The 16,415-nt window shown below is 35.7% G+C and overlaps 1 protein-coding gene across 7 annotated transcripts in view; it reads right to left on the bottom strand.

The window, feature by feature from the left end:
* Positions 1 to 16,415, bottom strand: part of LOC106878514 (PDZ domain-containing protein 8) — a 296,017-nt gene that overhangs the window by 169,913 nt on the left and 109,689 nt on the right. For all 7 annotated transcript variants that reach the window (XM_089365281.1, XM_089365279.1, XM_089365278.1 and 4 more), the window contains 4 exons: positions 8,436 to 8,514; positions 4,569 to 4,652; positions 1,862 to 2,038; positions 268 to 348 (listed from right to left, as the gene is read on the bottom strand). In XM_089365281.1, coding sequence (XP_089221407.1) covers positions 268 to 348; positions 1,862 to 2,038; positions 4,569 to 4,652; positions 8,436 to 8,514 — 421 coding nt within the window. The remainder of the gene's footprint in view (positions 1 to 267; positions 349 to 1,861; positions 2,039 to 4,568; positions 4,653 to 8,435; positions 8,515 to 16,415) is intronic.

The following is a 16,415-nucleotide window of genomic DNA, read 5'->3' as shown; positions in this document are numbered from 1 at the left end:
TTGGTTGCAGGAGCTGCCAGAAGAGTGTAGAGTTGAACACTTAACTGCCTACAGCGCTCCATTCTAGATTTCTTTGAAGGTTGTCTCCTTTCCATAACCCCAGATAGGGGCCCATACCGAGTACTGTCAGCCGGAGCCAGCTGAGCCCGGGACTTGTGTCAGGCAGGGTTGTCACTCCCTGAAGTAGTGAAGAAAATCGATACCCACTAATAACCAGAAGACAAATGTAAAAAAAAAAGATCAAATTCACATAAAAATCAGACTTACCTGATTTATTATAAATGAAGTTATTTGAGGGAAAGATTTTCCTTCAATTCTAGGCTCAACTTCAAACTCCATATGTGGTTCCTGAAGGGAGAAAATAAATTTTGATACATTTTCCTTTCTTTTTTCCATATTCTGATTATATTTTTAAGGAATATTTTGCAACTATTTAGTTTATGGAATTATCAACCCTCATTTGTTCATGGGGAAATTTACCTTACTTGGAAATGAGTGTTTTCATGAAAAGTTGGAAAAAATGGAAACCACTTACATGGTGGTGTTATTTGTTTACAACTACTATGCAATGTCAAGGTAAGTAACACACACACATAGGGGCAGGTATGGCTATGTGGTAAGAAGCTTGCTTCCCAACCACATGATCCCAGGTTCAGTCCCACCTTAAGCAAATGTCTTCTACTATGGACTCGGGATTTGGTAGATGGAAACTGAAACAAGCCCATCATATATATATGCACACACATGTTCAACTATTATTACTTAATATTCTAAAAACATACTACAGTCAATTTTTTAAAAATGAAAGAACAACACAATACATTTACATAAAATATTACAAGTATTATATAATATATTAAATAATTACTATTACCATCATTTAATTAAATATAAATAACATTAACATATTATCAACTACAAATCAATAAAATTAACCTATTTTATACTCAAAATAAATATAAATATATAAACACACGCTCATACATGTGCATGTTTGTGTGTGTGTGTGTGTGTGTGTGTTTGTGTCCTCCTAACTTAACAGCTTGGTAAAAAGAGACTGATAGAACAAGTAGCAGGCTTTAGAAAAGAAAATAAATGTACTGGGGGGTCAATTCATTTGCCCCAGCATGGATGCAGTCTAATGACTGAACTGAAACAAGTAAAAGATAAAAGATATATTATGAGCTTCCCTTCAGTTTCTGTCTACCAAATCCACTCATTAGCTTTGTTTGGCTTGTCTGTTTTTCTCTGCTAGCATGGGTTAGACAGTTTCATAGGATTTAGCAAGCTACAGAACCACATTGAGCTCAAATGTCAGCTTTGATATGGTTTCTATGGCCGGATGCCCTTCCTAACAACAACCACTTTAAGTGTGTACTGGGTCCTTTATATGTGGAACCAGCACTTGTGAGCATGTCAAGTAACTTGCAAGGCCAGAACAGGAGAAAAGAAACCCTCGTCTTAACCAAATGGGTCAGTGGTTTCATGTCAGGTGTTGATAAGTTAAAAGGGACGAACCCAGGTACTTTGCTCTAGAGGAGAAATATATCCATGTTGCATTATGTAAGGGTGGGAGTAGCTGGGAAGAAGATGACGACAGTGATGACAAGAAAGCCAGAGCATCTCAAGATAAAACAAAGTGAATATGAGAGGGAATACAAACAGTGGATCAAGGAAGGAGAGGGTGTGTGTGTGTGTGTGTGTGTGTGTGTGTGTGTGCATATGAATTTCTCTTGACTACAGCAACAAAAATGATTTTAGAAATCTTCATAGCAAATCTTTGATTAATTTTAGAATTGAGAAAAAAGAATTTTTTTCCAAGTAAATGATATTAAAAGAAATCAAAATGTTTGAAACTGACCTCATAGAAAGCAAAATTCCAATGTGTATAAGGGTCACGGGTGAATAGGAGACGTGCTTTGCCGACCAACTTTGTAACAGTGATTGACAAATACGCAGATTTCCCAAACATGAGATCAACATCAACAGCCATCTGGAATCCACCAGAATATTCAATATCCAATGCTATTTCCAGCACCTTTCAAAAGAATATATAAAAATGAAGAATTTTAATATTCTGAACAAAAGCAAAATATTATTACTGATGGTGGCAGTTGTTATTGTAAGGATAGTTATTGTAATGGTGATGTTTGTGGTGGCAGCAAGAGTGCAAAATGGCACTGAAAGTAAATACAGGTGAAATGCTGCTAAGCATTTTGCTCAGCGTGCCTACCATTCTACCAGCTCACCACCTTGTCTAGGTGAGAAGATATTATTACTGTGTTTTCCAGCATACAAGTGGACATGGTGCAGACATGTAGTGTAAACATTAAAACATCATTGCTATCTTTCCAAATCCTGTTGCATTTAACATGGAATTTTTGGTCCTCCAAAGTTGTCTTGGTATATAAGTTGACATACCTTTATTTTTTTTTTTCTCTTTTAGGTATAAATTTTAGTCTAAAAATTTCAACTAGCAGAAAATACAATGGAGATATCATATGTTTTCCTTCTCTTGTGCAAAGAAAAAGCCAACATTTTAAAGTTTGGGAAAATGCATCTCGAAAACAATTTATAATATAAATATTTCTAAGACAAACACATGAAACTACAAAAGGAGCTTCCATATCATTTATCAAAATGCTCAATGTTAGAGCTAACAATGGAGCTTTTATGTAATCATATAGGGCCCTCGTCAATGAAGCAAATTTTTCAGCCATCTGAAAAATTTTAACAACCACATTGAGATTGTTTCTGATTCAATAATTAAAAAAAAAAATTTAAAAAACGCATCTTAAAGTGTCCCTATTCATTTTATGACTATTTATGTTTTGTAAGAACCTTTATTTTTCAGATGCCAGCTTAATAATGTATAAGTTATTTATTAACTCTTTAGCATTTAAACCGGCTATATCCAGCCCAAATATTCTACCAGTTTTATTATCAAATTGGCCAGATCCAGCCTCTCACACATACCCTACAATGTCATTCTGAAAATAATTATAGTCAGAAGCTCAAAGCTACAAAATAAGGCAGTATTAATTCAAAACAATGTGAATAAGTATTATATTTTACTGTAAGGATAAATACCTCTAAATTCTTGATTAATTTCACTATTAATTGGAACATTGGCAGAGTATTTCAATATGTTGATGAAAGCATTAAGAACTAAAACAGGGACTGCATGTATTATGTCCAAAGAGTCACATTCAGCAGGCTCTTCAGGAAGGCATGATGGTCATAGCTAGAACAATTAATGAATTATTCTTTAACCAGGAAGACTGCCAATATGTCAACTGAACCATTTTGTTACTATATTACTCTTGAAGCATACTCTGCTTCAATCAAGTTTGAAAATGAAGAATATAGTAAAATAACTCATTATTAAAAGCTGATGTTTGGAATATAAACCAACATTAAACTTTAATAAGAATTTTTAATTTAGAACACTTCAGAACTGGAAGTTTGTACCACAGAATGAAAGGCAGTCTCAGACTGGTTGGTCAAAAGAGTTAAGGAAAGTTAAACAATTTGTTAAGCTGCCCAACAATATTAATGCTGTCATCATCACAAAACAGTTGAATCTACAAGAAAATTAAAATGGTTTAACTTCCTCAAATATGAGAGTTACCAATAAATAATTGCCTAATGTGCCAAGACATAGTCATCAATAAATATTTCTGATGTTTCCATTAGATAAATGTGAAAATTTAACTAAACTATTGATTTTTTAAAACAATATTTTGCAGTAAGTTACTCAAACAAAATTTCAAAATTAAATGCTTAAATAACAAAGACCAAATATTGTTATATATTATTTCATTTCATTTCTGCTTTTTCATGTTAATATGAGTTTGAATGGAGATTTACTGAGAGAGGATAACTTTATGGTTTGGCAAGAATAAATACAAGGCTTAAAAAAAAAAAAAAAAGTACTATTCAACTAAACCTTTCAAGGAAGTGCTTCAACATGGCCACAGTCTTATGGAAAACAAGTAAATGGTAAAAGATAAATTTAGTAAAATATGTCATTATTATTACAAGTTGGAGACAACAAGCTGGCAGATTTGCTAGCACATTGGATAAATAAAGCTTAGAGATATTTAGTCCATCATCACATTTTGAGTCCAAATGTCACTGAGGTCAACCTTTGCCTTTCATCCTCTTAGAGGTTTGGGGGGGGGGGGGGGGGGTAGAGGGGATCAATGAAACACTGGAGTTCAAGGTAATTGATTATCCCACTTCCCACCCAAAATTTCAGACCTTGTGCCTATAGAAGAAAGGATTTAGACCACTTTGAAACACGGTCTGTAGCATAGAACCAGGGATAGTCTCATGCAAGTTGAACTCAAAAGGGTTAAAGGAACAGGTGCAGCTTCTCCATTGGTGAGGTGTCTGTCAAGCTGGGGTTTCAACTTCATACATGAATACAGTTATTTGGGATGTTCCTACAAACTTTTGAGTTTATATGTCTCATCACTGTAATACAAATAATAATAATAATACCCTATAAAAATACTAACATTATTTCAAATATTTGGCATATCCAGTAACATAATACAACTCACCTCCAAGGCAGAATCCTTTACTTCATTTTTTACAATAACTGAATGAAAAGTTGGAAACCTGGTGCCAAGGTTGAAATCTCTAACCTGATATGGAATGATAAAGAAATCAATAAGATTATGCATCAAGTTACAATTTTTTTTAAAAACTTATTTACCAGACTATATATACACACACACACACACACACACACACACACACACACACACACACACACACACACACACACACCACTGCCTTCTACTAGTCTATACATTCAATCTGGCCTTCCTATTCACAAACTATTTATACATTCAGTCTGCGTCTTCTCTCTAGAAGCAGCTATCTGCCACACAATTTTTTTTTTTTTGTACACTTAACTATGAATTTATTCTTATATTCATCTGTAAAGCAAAATGATTCATTTAAAATGAAAAGAAATACATAGATGGAGAAAGAAGTAAGCCTACATAGCAGTGTACATTATAAAAATTCTAAATTTTGCAGGAATTATTGAAAGAAAATCTTGGCACTTCTCCATATATTTTTTTTTTTTTTTTTTTACTTGTTATTCAAACAAATTAGTCAATGTTAGTTTAATTGACTTGTGTTGAACACAATGTCAGACAAAAATGATACATTTTTTCATCCATATAGCTTTAGAAAATACAAGTGGAATGATGTGACTTGTTCAAGACAATTATGCAGTTCCTGGCCTCATCAGACCTTTGATAAATTACTATGGTTTCTGATAATGTTGGTAGATGTAGTTCACCTAAATATGCAGTCGTAATGGATGCAATCAACATGGGTTTAGACAAGCCTCCATCATCAGAATAGAGAAGATCTTAAATTTCAGATTTCAATGCAGAAAAGTTCAAAGATGGGATGAATAAAAGTGCAGAACCAGCTGTATTTGAGTAGGGAATTGGAGGGTCGGTGGGGTTGTGAAGACAGGGAACAGTGAGGAGAGATAAGAGAGCTAGTTCAGGAAGAGGGGGGGTGGGGCTATTAATGAGGGTGTTAAGAAGGTGGTACTAAAGGTGGAGAATTTGGGAGACAAATGGAAAAAGTAGGATAGATAATAATTGAAGGGCAGTCTGTTTTGTTGAATTTGATGAAAACAGACACACACACCATCAACCCCATCCTTAAATGCCACTTTTCCATACAGGCATGGGCTGGGCAGTTCAATAGGAGCTGGTAAACTGTCTGATCTATGCCAGTATATAAAAAAAATAAAGTATAAAATACATTCTACTTAAGAAAAATGCCATAAGCAAAGGATGAACCAATTGTTAATTTGAAGAGGACCCTGAATGATTTGCTGCACGAAGCATTTTAGAGGATTCTCTGTAATAATTTGTGAAAGCCATAGGCAGAAGCCTTGTTCAATCACCTGGCTGTACCCTAATTCAACAACTCTGGATGGTCTGGGCAGGAGGCTGTATGAAAAAGCAAGATACCCAGCAGCCATGAGTTGTAACAGTCAATAGGAGGCCTGGGGTCAGGTGTGATTAAGGAACAGTGGAGAGTTTGGGTGAAAGCTATAAGAAGCTAGGAAAGAGAAATGTATGAGGAAGTGATAAAGAGAAGGGAAGGTAAGGCACATATTAAGGTCCTCATTTAACAATAGTTTATATTGACACTAAAGGGACTTTAGAATCACTGTGTATATAGATTAGTTCACATAGCTGTCAAGAAGAGATGCCAAACCAAGGAAATATTACAGTTGTATATTTAAGAGATGAGGAATTATGTACATTATTTACATTTGATGGATATTTGTCCTCATCTTGTTTGTTGTTAACACAACGTTTCGACTGATATACCCTCCAGCCTTCATCAAGTGTCTTGGGGAAATTTCAAACCTGGGTTCTCATTCATAAGGTATTTTTCGATATTATTATTATTATTATTATTATTATTCAGGTCACTGCCTGGAATCGAATTCGGAATCTTGGGGTTAGTAGCCCGCACTCTTAACCACTGTTAGCCCACGGGCATATGGCATAGTGGTTAAGAGAGCGGGCTACAAACCCCAAAATTCTGAGTTCGATTCCAGGCAGTGACCTGAATAATAATAATATTGAAAAAATACCTTGGGGAAATTTCGAACCTGGGTTCTCTTTCCTAAGACACCTGACAAAAACTGGAGGGTATATCAGCCGAAACGTCATGTTAACAATGAACAAGATGAGGACAAATATCCGTCAAATGTAAATAATGTAAATCTAAGAAATATTCTTGAATTTACTGGGATCAGATAACACTGACAGGCTAACAACTTCTACAAATTGTTATTAAAGAGAATCCTCTAAAATGCCTCATGCAGAGAATCACCAGGAGACAACTTCAGATTGATAATTGGTTAGACTTAATACTCATATTACTATGTAATTAAGTTTCATAATGAAAAATGTTTTCATACAAACTAAACCAGATGTTAGACATTGTTTTCATTTTCTCAACGAGAAAGAAATTCTAAAATCAATAACTAAAACAGATTAGTAAAGAAGAACCGTGTTTGTATACTGTTCAAACATCAACGATTAAAGAAAGAGAGAAAAAAATAAAGAAAACTGATGATGTAGTATACTCTATAGCAGTGGTTCCCGAAGTGGGTGATACTGCCCCACTGGGGGTGGTGGAAGAAAAGTGGGATGATATTGGGGTGGCCAAAATGGGGTGATAGATGTAAAAAAAAATATCAATAGGTTAATTAAGTTTAAGTCTTATTTGTGAAATAGTTATTTTGAATTTGCTACAGAAAAATGGTCTATATTTGTGGTGGGGAGGGAGAGGGGATGTTAGGAATGTGGTCTGGGTGTCAAGCGGGTGGCAGCCTGAAAAATTTGGGAACCACTGCTCTATAGGTTTAAACTATCTTACTACTCCTCTCCATTAACAATTCTTTGAACAGCTAAAACCTATCGTTTGGTCTCAACATGAACTCAGAAGAGTTACAGGCAACAGTGACTCAGATAACAGATGACTGTAAAAGATCAGTTATCTCTGGATCAAACAGCAGATAACTGTACAATTTCAGATGGCAGTAGATCAAAGCATAGATAAGTGTAGAGTTTTAGATAACCATGGATCAAATTATAGATAACTGTTGTTTTAGATAACAGTGACTCAGACCTTGGATAAATCATAAAGCTAATTTTAGAGAATTTCGAAAGCAACTTTAATAAGTTATACATACAACAAACACACAGATATAAACACATGCAGGAAGCTACATGAAGACACACAGACTTCAATGCATACAGCAGATATGCACAATTAGACACACACACACACACACACATAGAAACACTCATGTAGGTGTAGAGAGAAACAGAGAGAGGGAAAGACAGAAATGGAGGGAGAGAAAAAGAGAGAAAAAGAGAGAGAGGAGACAGAAGGAGAAAGACAAAAAGAAAGAGACAAGATACAGAAAGAGAAAGACAAAAAGAGAGAGCGGAGACAGAAGGAGAAAGACAGAAAGTGAGAGAGAGAGAGCAGGAGAGGGAGCAGGAGAGAGAGCAGGAGAGAGAGTGAGAGAGAGAGTGGGAGAGAAGAGAGAGAGGGGGAGAGAGAGCAAGAGAGAAAGGGAGAACGAGAGAGAAAGAGAGAAAGGGAGAGCGAGAGAGAAAGGAGAAGGGAGAGAGAGAGAGAGAGAGAGAGAAAGGGGGAAGGAGAGAGAGAGAGAAAGAGAGAGAAAGAAAGAGAAGGGAGCTTTACTGGAAATATTAACCAAACTGTATGTATAGGTGTCCTTGTTTAAAATTTATTATCCTTTCTCACCAAACTTGTGGCATTAAACATTAATATGTTGCAGCAATTATACAAATGGTGGTGGTGTTGGTGGTGGTAACAGAAGGTAAATGAGGACTGAATCTTACCACAATCTGGTCCAATAATTTGCCTGATGTTGTCTGTAACATGTCTTCAAATTCCATGCTCATACGTTTCGCAACCCATCTGTAAAAATACATCAGAAAAATACATATATAAAAAATATGCATAAAAGAATTGTGGGCAAGTAAGATATACAGATGAGCGTTTCTAAAGATTAGCTTAAAACTCCAAGAGAAAGTATTAAATATAATCATCTGTAGACATACTTTCAAAGTGTTCTATAAAATAATCAAATTCATTTTAAGCAACCTATGATATTACCAAAAATACTCTTACTAATCAAGTAAGATGCCAAATGCAATCTTGAACAAGAAGCAAACCAAAATGAAGAAAGTAACTGACAAGTTCCCATCGTTTGAATGCTGTAGATTTCTATAACAGTGACAAAGGATATTTTGACTGTTGATGGATGCAGTTCTAATGGGTTGGTATGGCAGAAAGGATGTCAAGAACAGCTTTATGTCAGATTGTAGTTCTTTTTTGTGTGCAAGAAGCCATTATTAATATCAGAAGATATCCCATAGGATAAACTAATCTCATTCATTTAAGCTGCAACAAACAAAATATTCAGGAAGTAGGTTATGATTTAAGTTGAGCATAGGCAACCTTTCTTGAAAAGCAGGCCACACGAAATGGAGCTCGTCACACCGGGCAGGCCACATGAGATGAGGCTCGTCACACCAGGCAGGCCGCACGAGACGAGGCTCGTCACACCAGGCTGGCTGCATGAGACAAAGCTCATTATCTGGAAGGCTGCACTACTAAAAAACTTCAAGGTCATTTTTCATTACGTATGCCATTTAGACAACCATGTAGGATGCAGTTTTCTCGTGACATAATTAAATTAATGTGTAAGAGGGTGTCAAACTAAAAAATTACATTTGCATGAAGAGGGGTAAAACTGTTACTAATATCATACTAAGTCAGACGCTGGGGATAAATGAAGACTAAAATATTGCAATACTCATCAGAATATCTTTAGTTTGAGGTTCAATACGAGCTTGCTAATCAAATTTTCTCATTACTGTTGCATGTTATACTGTTTATTTTATAAATGTATATAATTATCTTTTTCTATATATATTTCCCTATTTCAGTTCATAAATCCTTTTGTTACCATTTTCTGTTGAAATACACTGCCTTTATTTCAATTAATTTTGAAAATATTGAAGAATTTTGTCATTATTAAGCTGATGTTTGGAACATAAATTAACATCGAATTATGATGGGTGATTTTAATTTAGATCACATTAAAACAGGAAATTTGTATCAGAGAAACAAGTGCATTCTCAGGCAAATTGACATCAAAAGGATTAATAAAATAGTCAACTCTAATTTATTCAGTTACATAATGCTTAGATAATATTAAAACATTCTTTAGAATACCTAGATGTTGTATATGAGGAGGCCTCAACCACCAGGCTATGTATCATTTCTGTGCCAGACTGAACAGAAGGGATGAATTTTTACATTATATATTTATTTTTCATTGTTTTTACTTTATATATGTATTGCATTTGTAATATATATGTATTATATATATAATAATTTACTTATATATTATGAACTTTATCGTGTTTTGTTATGTGCGTAATCTCCCAGTACTGGAAAACCTGTCTTGTGTGGAACCAGTCTGTGGTACAAAAAAAGAAAGGTTGGGGACTGCTGTTCTATACAGTAAATTAATTTTTGCTCAAATCCAGTAACATGTACATAACTAACAGATATAAACAAACTCGTACATAAATGTCACAGCTGCCAGATTCATAAGAAATCAATAATAAATTTAAAATAACACATTCAAAGTCTTTCACTGGTTTCAGTCATTAGACTGAGCTGTGCTGGAGTACCAACTTCAAAGATTTAATCAATCAGATTGCTCCTAGTATTTTTTTTTCAATCTGGTAGTCATTTTATCGAATCTATTTGTTGAACTGCTACATTACAGGACAATAATAGGGTATACCATGAAAATGTATGTCCTCAGACAGCACTAAAGAACAATGAAAAGAGAGAAGCATGAGATATTGGTCTTGGTACATTTAGTATATTCTGCATTTCAAATAGATTGACTTTTTGTTTCTAGAATTTTGAATAGTCTAACATTTGATTAGATATACTTTGTGTGTGTTTGACTGCATGCATGGGGGGGGGGGCTCAGACAAAATTTTAGGTGAATTTTCTACAGCTTGATGCCCTTCCTATTGCCTACCATCACCTATTTCCTCATGGCCAGACATGTTTTGATGGAAGATTGGAAATAAACACCACTTACATGATGGCAACATTTGTTTACAACCATTACATGAAGACAAGGAACGGAGAGAGTAGTGTTCACACACAATATATCTATCTATCTATCTATCTATCTATCTATCTATCTATCTATCTATCTATCTATCTATCTATCTATCTATCTATCTATCTATCTATCTATCTATCTATCTATCTCATCATCATCATCATCATCATCATCGTTTAACGTCCGCTTTCCATGCTAGCATGGGTTGGACGATTTGACTGAGGACTGGTGAAGCCAGATGGCAACACCAGGCTCCAATCTAATTTGGCAGAGTTTCTACAGCTGGATGCCCTTCCTAACGCCAACCACTCAGAGAGTGTAGTGGGTGCTTTTACATGTCACCCGCACGAAAACGCCCACGCTCGAAATGGTGTCTTTTATGTGCCACCCGCACAAGCCAGTCCAGGGGCACTGGCAACGATCTCACTCGAAAATCCTACGGGAGCCAGTCAGGCGGTACTGGCAACGGCCACGCTCAAAATGGTGCATCTCATGTGCCACCCGCACAAGAGCCAGTCCAGGGGCACTGGCAACGATCTTACTTGGCTTGCCGGGTCTTCTCACGCACAGCACATTTCCAAAGGTCTCGGTCAGAAGTCATCGCCTCGGTGAGGCCCAATGTACGAAGGTCTTCCTGGGCCTACCTCTTCCACGGGTTCCCTCAACTGTTAGGGTGTGGCACTTTTTCACGCAGCTATCCTCATCCATTCTCACCACATGTCCATACCAGCGCAATCGTCTCTCTTGCACACCACAACTGATGCTTCTAATGTTCAGCTTTTCTCTCAAGATACTTACACTCTGACGGGTATTCACATTGACATTACACATCCAACGGAGCATACTGGCTTCATTCCTTGCGAGCTTACGTATGTCCTCAGCAGTTACAGCCCATGTTTCACTGCCATGTAGCATGGTTGTTCGTACGCATGCGTCATACAGTCTGCCTTTTACTCTGAGTGAGAGTCCCTTTGTCGCCAGCAGGGGTAAGAGCTCTCTAAACTTTGCCCAGGCTATTCTTATTCTAGCAGCTACACTTTCAGCGCACCCACCCCCACTACTAACTTGGTCGCCCAGATAGCGGAAGCTATCGACTACCTCTAGTTTTTTACCCTGGAATGAGATATATATATATATATATATATATATATAGTGTGTGTGTGTGTGTGATTTCAAAATGTAACCACGTGTGTATCGTTAGCAATTTTCTTCCTCTGTCTTCCCTTCTTTTGGATTTTCCTCTATTTCTGAAGAAGAGCTTTGCTCAAAATGTTAAATCCTCTTTCTTTTCTTTCCTGAGCGTCTGATAATACAGTACTTGTACCATGTCCTCACGATTTTTCTTGTTTGTTCTTCTTTGTTTGGATTCACTATATACATATATATATATATATATATTGTAGGGTAGGTTTGAGAAGCCAGATCTGGTCAGTGTGAACATAACAGAATATTTGGGCCAGATATGACCAGTTTAAATACTGAAGGGTTAAGGTTTTCTATGAAGGAAGATCCAACTAAAATTAATATCATTTCTAAGAATAAAACATTATTAAAGCTTCAATTTGTATTTTTAATTAACCCCTTTTCTATGCATCTAGTATCTCTTTAAAAAAAATTTTGTAAGGTAAACTTTTCAATATTTTACATCCAACTTCTCTACCCATTGGCTCCTAAGAGGATCATTGAGATAAAATCCTCTGCCACCAGAGGATCCTATCAGAAGCAACAATCAGACGTTCTGGCTGGATTCTCAACTATAATAAACAAAGACCATGGATATTGGTCTCTCCCTCCATCTCTTGCTAGCTGTCTTGGAGAATCCATCTTGTGATTTTTTTTCAGTGCCATTCAAATCAAATGTCCTTAGTACAGGAGCTATGATCACTCAGTGCAGTAAAGTGATGGTTCAACCGTGGAAAGAATCCCCAATGTCCAAGCTACACATCCTGTTGATTAACATTACTGCAGAGATCCTTTGGAGAAATCTAATTTTGGCTGCTTGTATTTGCAAATCCTATTTGTTCAGTTGTTGTCCAATATTCATTACCATATTTTATATCCTAATTAATTTTTCTGTTAATATAATCTTTTATATCAAAAAATCAAAAACAACACAGCACTCACGACTTTGGAAAATTTTCTTTTCATGCTCAGAATTGCTGAAACAGGGAATAAACTACCTGCTTCAGTTATTAGCTGTCGAGACACTACACAACTTCCATGCTTCCTGAAATTTGCCAACAATACACCTGATGCCCTCTACCCTGTTTTTTTTTTTTTTTTTTGAAGACTCAGACTCATTCACTGTTCACTTCCTATGCATATTCTATGTACTGTTCATGCAGTTTTTGTTACTTTTTTCTGATGATTTGTAGTGCACCTAAACACTGTATACAATAAGTTCATCATCATTATTACCTCTGCCTTCATGAAAGCAGAGGTATTGTTTTCAGTTGTGTTTGTTTGTCTGTCTGTGGACAAGAATCTCAAGAACCGCTGGATGGATTCGGATGAAACTTTCAGGGATATTTGGCCTCATGATTGGCACAAACTGATTAGATTTTGGGATCGATCAAGTACCGGACAAGGATTCTGGATTATTTTTTATATTTTCTTTACTTTACATGTAAAGTTTCATATAGTTCTCTTGTATCTACACACACATACACTCACACATTTTCAGCATTGAACATTACCATCCCATTTCCACTGTACACACACATGCACGCAAACATACCTCTCTTTTACACACACATATACTCACACTTCAAACACCATTTATTGGCTTTTTCACTTCTTCCTTCGTTATTCATCTATCACCCTTTCCTCTTTCATTCATACGACACTCTCTTTGCCCCATTTATCCCCTCTACCTTCACCTCTCACTCCGGCTCATTCATATATATATACATATATATATATTTACACACACACACACACACACACACACACACACACACACACACACACACACACACACACACACACACACACACACACACACACACACACACACACACACACAAATATGTAAAAAGACAATGCTCATTATTAATTATATAAGGATATTATACATATATTTTAACACTTTACAGTATACTTACATATACATAATTCTATACATTGATCTAAAACAAGAGGATTACTAAAAGAAGACCAGAATTTAAGACCACGATACAGTATGCATTTCATTACAATTATAATTTTTATGTTTAATTACGTTTCTCTACCAAAGTTCCTGTTGCATTTCAACCAGTGTTTCCAAAACTTTTACGTAGTTGACTCCCAAAGACTTATCAATATGTGTGCACTCAAGTCATGCAAATATTTTCATTACCCATTCAACACACACACAGCATTACAAACACAACCTGCACATTCCATGACTTCCATTGGGATCGATCAGGTACCAGACAAGGTATATGAAATATTTTTCTGTTTGAGAGCGATCGGATTCATTTTTAGTATTCTCATTTGTGAGAGCAGTCAATTTTATTTCAGATATTCTATTTTAAAAATCGTTGAGAGGACATTGCTATTATTATTATTATTATTATTATTATTAGGTGCAAGCTGGCAGAATCGTTAGCAAAAATAGCTGAGCAAAATTGCTTTGCAGTATTTAGTCCATCCTTGCATTCTGAGTTCAAATTCTGCTGAGGTCATCCTTTCAAGGTCAATAAATTAAGTACCAGTGAAATACTGGGGTCAACATAATTGACTAGTCCCCCTCCCTCAAATTTCAGGCCTTATGCCTATAGTAGAAAGGATTATTATTATTATTACTATTATTATTAAAGCAGCAAGCTGGCAGAAACATTAGCACACTGGACAAAATTCTTAGCAGTATTTCGCCCATCACTACATTCTGAGTTCAAATTCTGCTAGGGTCAACTTTGTCTTTCATCTTTTTGAGGTCAATAAATTAAGTATCAATGAAACACTGGGGCTCGTCATAATTGACTAGTTCCCTTCCCCAAAATTTCAGAAAGGGTTATTATTATTATATAACATTTTGTTAATGTACTTGCATGGTGAGTGATTTGATCTGGGACTGCATTTTGAAACTAAAATAATTAGTGAAGAAGACACAATTTAGCCATTCAGAAATCACACAATAGCTTAACTTCACTTACGTATTTATTAGTTGGTGACAAAATTTTGTTGCACCAACCGTGACCAGGTCACAGCTGGTGCCACAGTAATTGGATATAAATCTACAAAATATTATACATCTATATATCATTTTCTTCTTACAGAACTCATAAGTTTTTAGCATTTAAATTCTTTTTTTTTTTTTAGAATTTAGATACAATAAAAAAATAAATAATCCAGCCATTGTTTGTGAGAATATGTAACTGGATAGGCTTATCTAAACCTTGATAATGTAAAAATCACATGAATTATATATTATAGGCATGGCTATGTGACTAAAGCTTTCGTTGCAACCATGTGGTTTTGAGTTCAGTTCCACAGTGCAGCAATGTTTCCTACTACAGCCCTAGGTCAATTAATGCTTTGTGAGTGAATTTGGTAAATGGAAATTGTATGGAAGCCCATTGTGTGTGTGTGTATGTGTGTGTGTGTCAACTGTTTAACAACTGGTGATGGCTTGTTTACATCCCAGTGACTTAGCAGTTTGGCAAAAATGACTGATAGAATAAGTACCAGACTTGAGAAAAAAAAAATTAAGTACTGGGGTCAGTATGTCCAACTAAAACCCTTGAAGGTGGTGCCCCAGCATGACCACAGTCCAATGACTGAAAGAAGAAATATGTGAAATTTCAAATTAATGAAGAAGTGCTAATATTTTTACTGCACATACATTTATTGTTTAGCTTGATCAAGCAAGAAAACTTATGATTAAAGGTCATTCCAGTAATGGCCATCCCACATGTAAATATCTATATGTTATTTCTTTCCAGATAGGATATAATTTGAGGCATATTTGGCTGCTATTTCTATCATGTCAATCAACTGACCATGTAATGACACCTTTGTTCACTCATTATTGGACACACGCATACATATAACCTTCACAAGTGTAAATGATAGAGAAATCATTAAGATAATTAATAGTTAGGAGTAAATAAACCCCCAGATTGTAGAAAAACAGGTTTTTTTGCAGAGAGGGGTGTTTATGGAGTGGCTAGGTGATGGATTTGTTCCGAAATAAATAAAGACAACAGAGGAACAGCAAATAAATCTGGAAACAAGTTATATAGAATGTAGAATAAAAAAAACAAAAAAAAGAAATCAAAAACAGAAACTACTAAAATGAAAAGTTCTGTTAGTGGTCAGTAGTGGAGTTGCTGGTGGTTTTGGTGGTGGCAGTAGCAACAGCGACAGTAGTGGTGGTATTGTAGGTGGTGGCAGTGTTATTGTAGGCAGTGGTATTGGTGGTGGTGGTGGAGGTATAATTTCCTAATGGTGGTGACGTTGGTGGAGATGGTTATGCTATTGGTGGCAGTGGTGCTGCTGCCGCTGTTGATGTTGGTTGTGGACAGCAGTTATTGTTTCTCAAGGAGGAGGAAGATTAAAAACAACAAGGAATGGTATGGGATTAAAAGGGATTATTTATAAATTACTTAAATTGGTTACGAAAGAAAGCTTTTTCTAGAACTGCTTGCATAATTAGAGTCTTAGAGCTGACATTAAAAAG

The sequence above is a fragment of the Octopus bimaculoides genome, chromosome Z, assembly GCF_046866305.1.
Source record: "Octopus bimaculoides isolate indiv1 chromosome Z, ASM4686630v1, whole genome shotgun sequence".
Taxonomy (NCBI): domain Eukaryota; kingdom Metazoa; phylum Mollusca; class Cephalopoda; order Octopoda; family Octopodidae; genus Octopus; species Octopus bimaculoides.
This window is presented reverse-complemented; position numbering and strand designations above follow the sequence as displayed.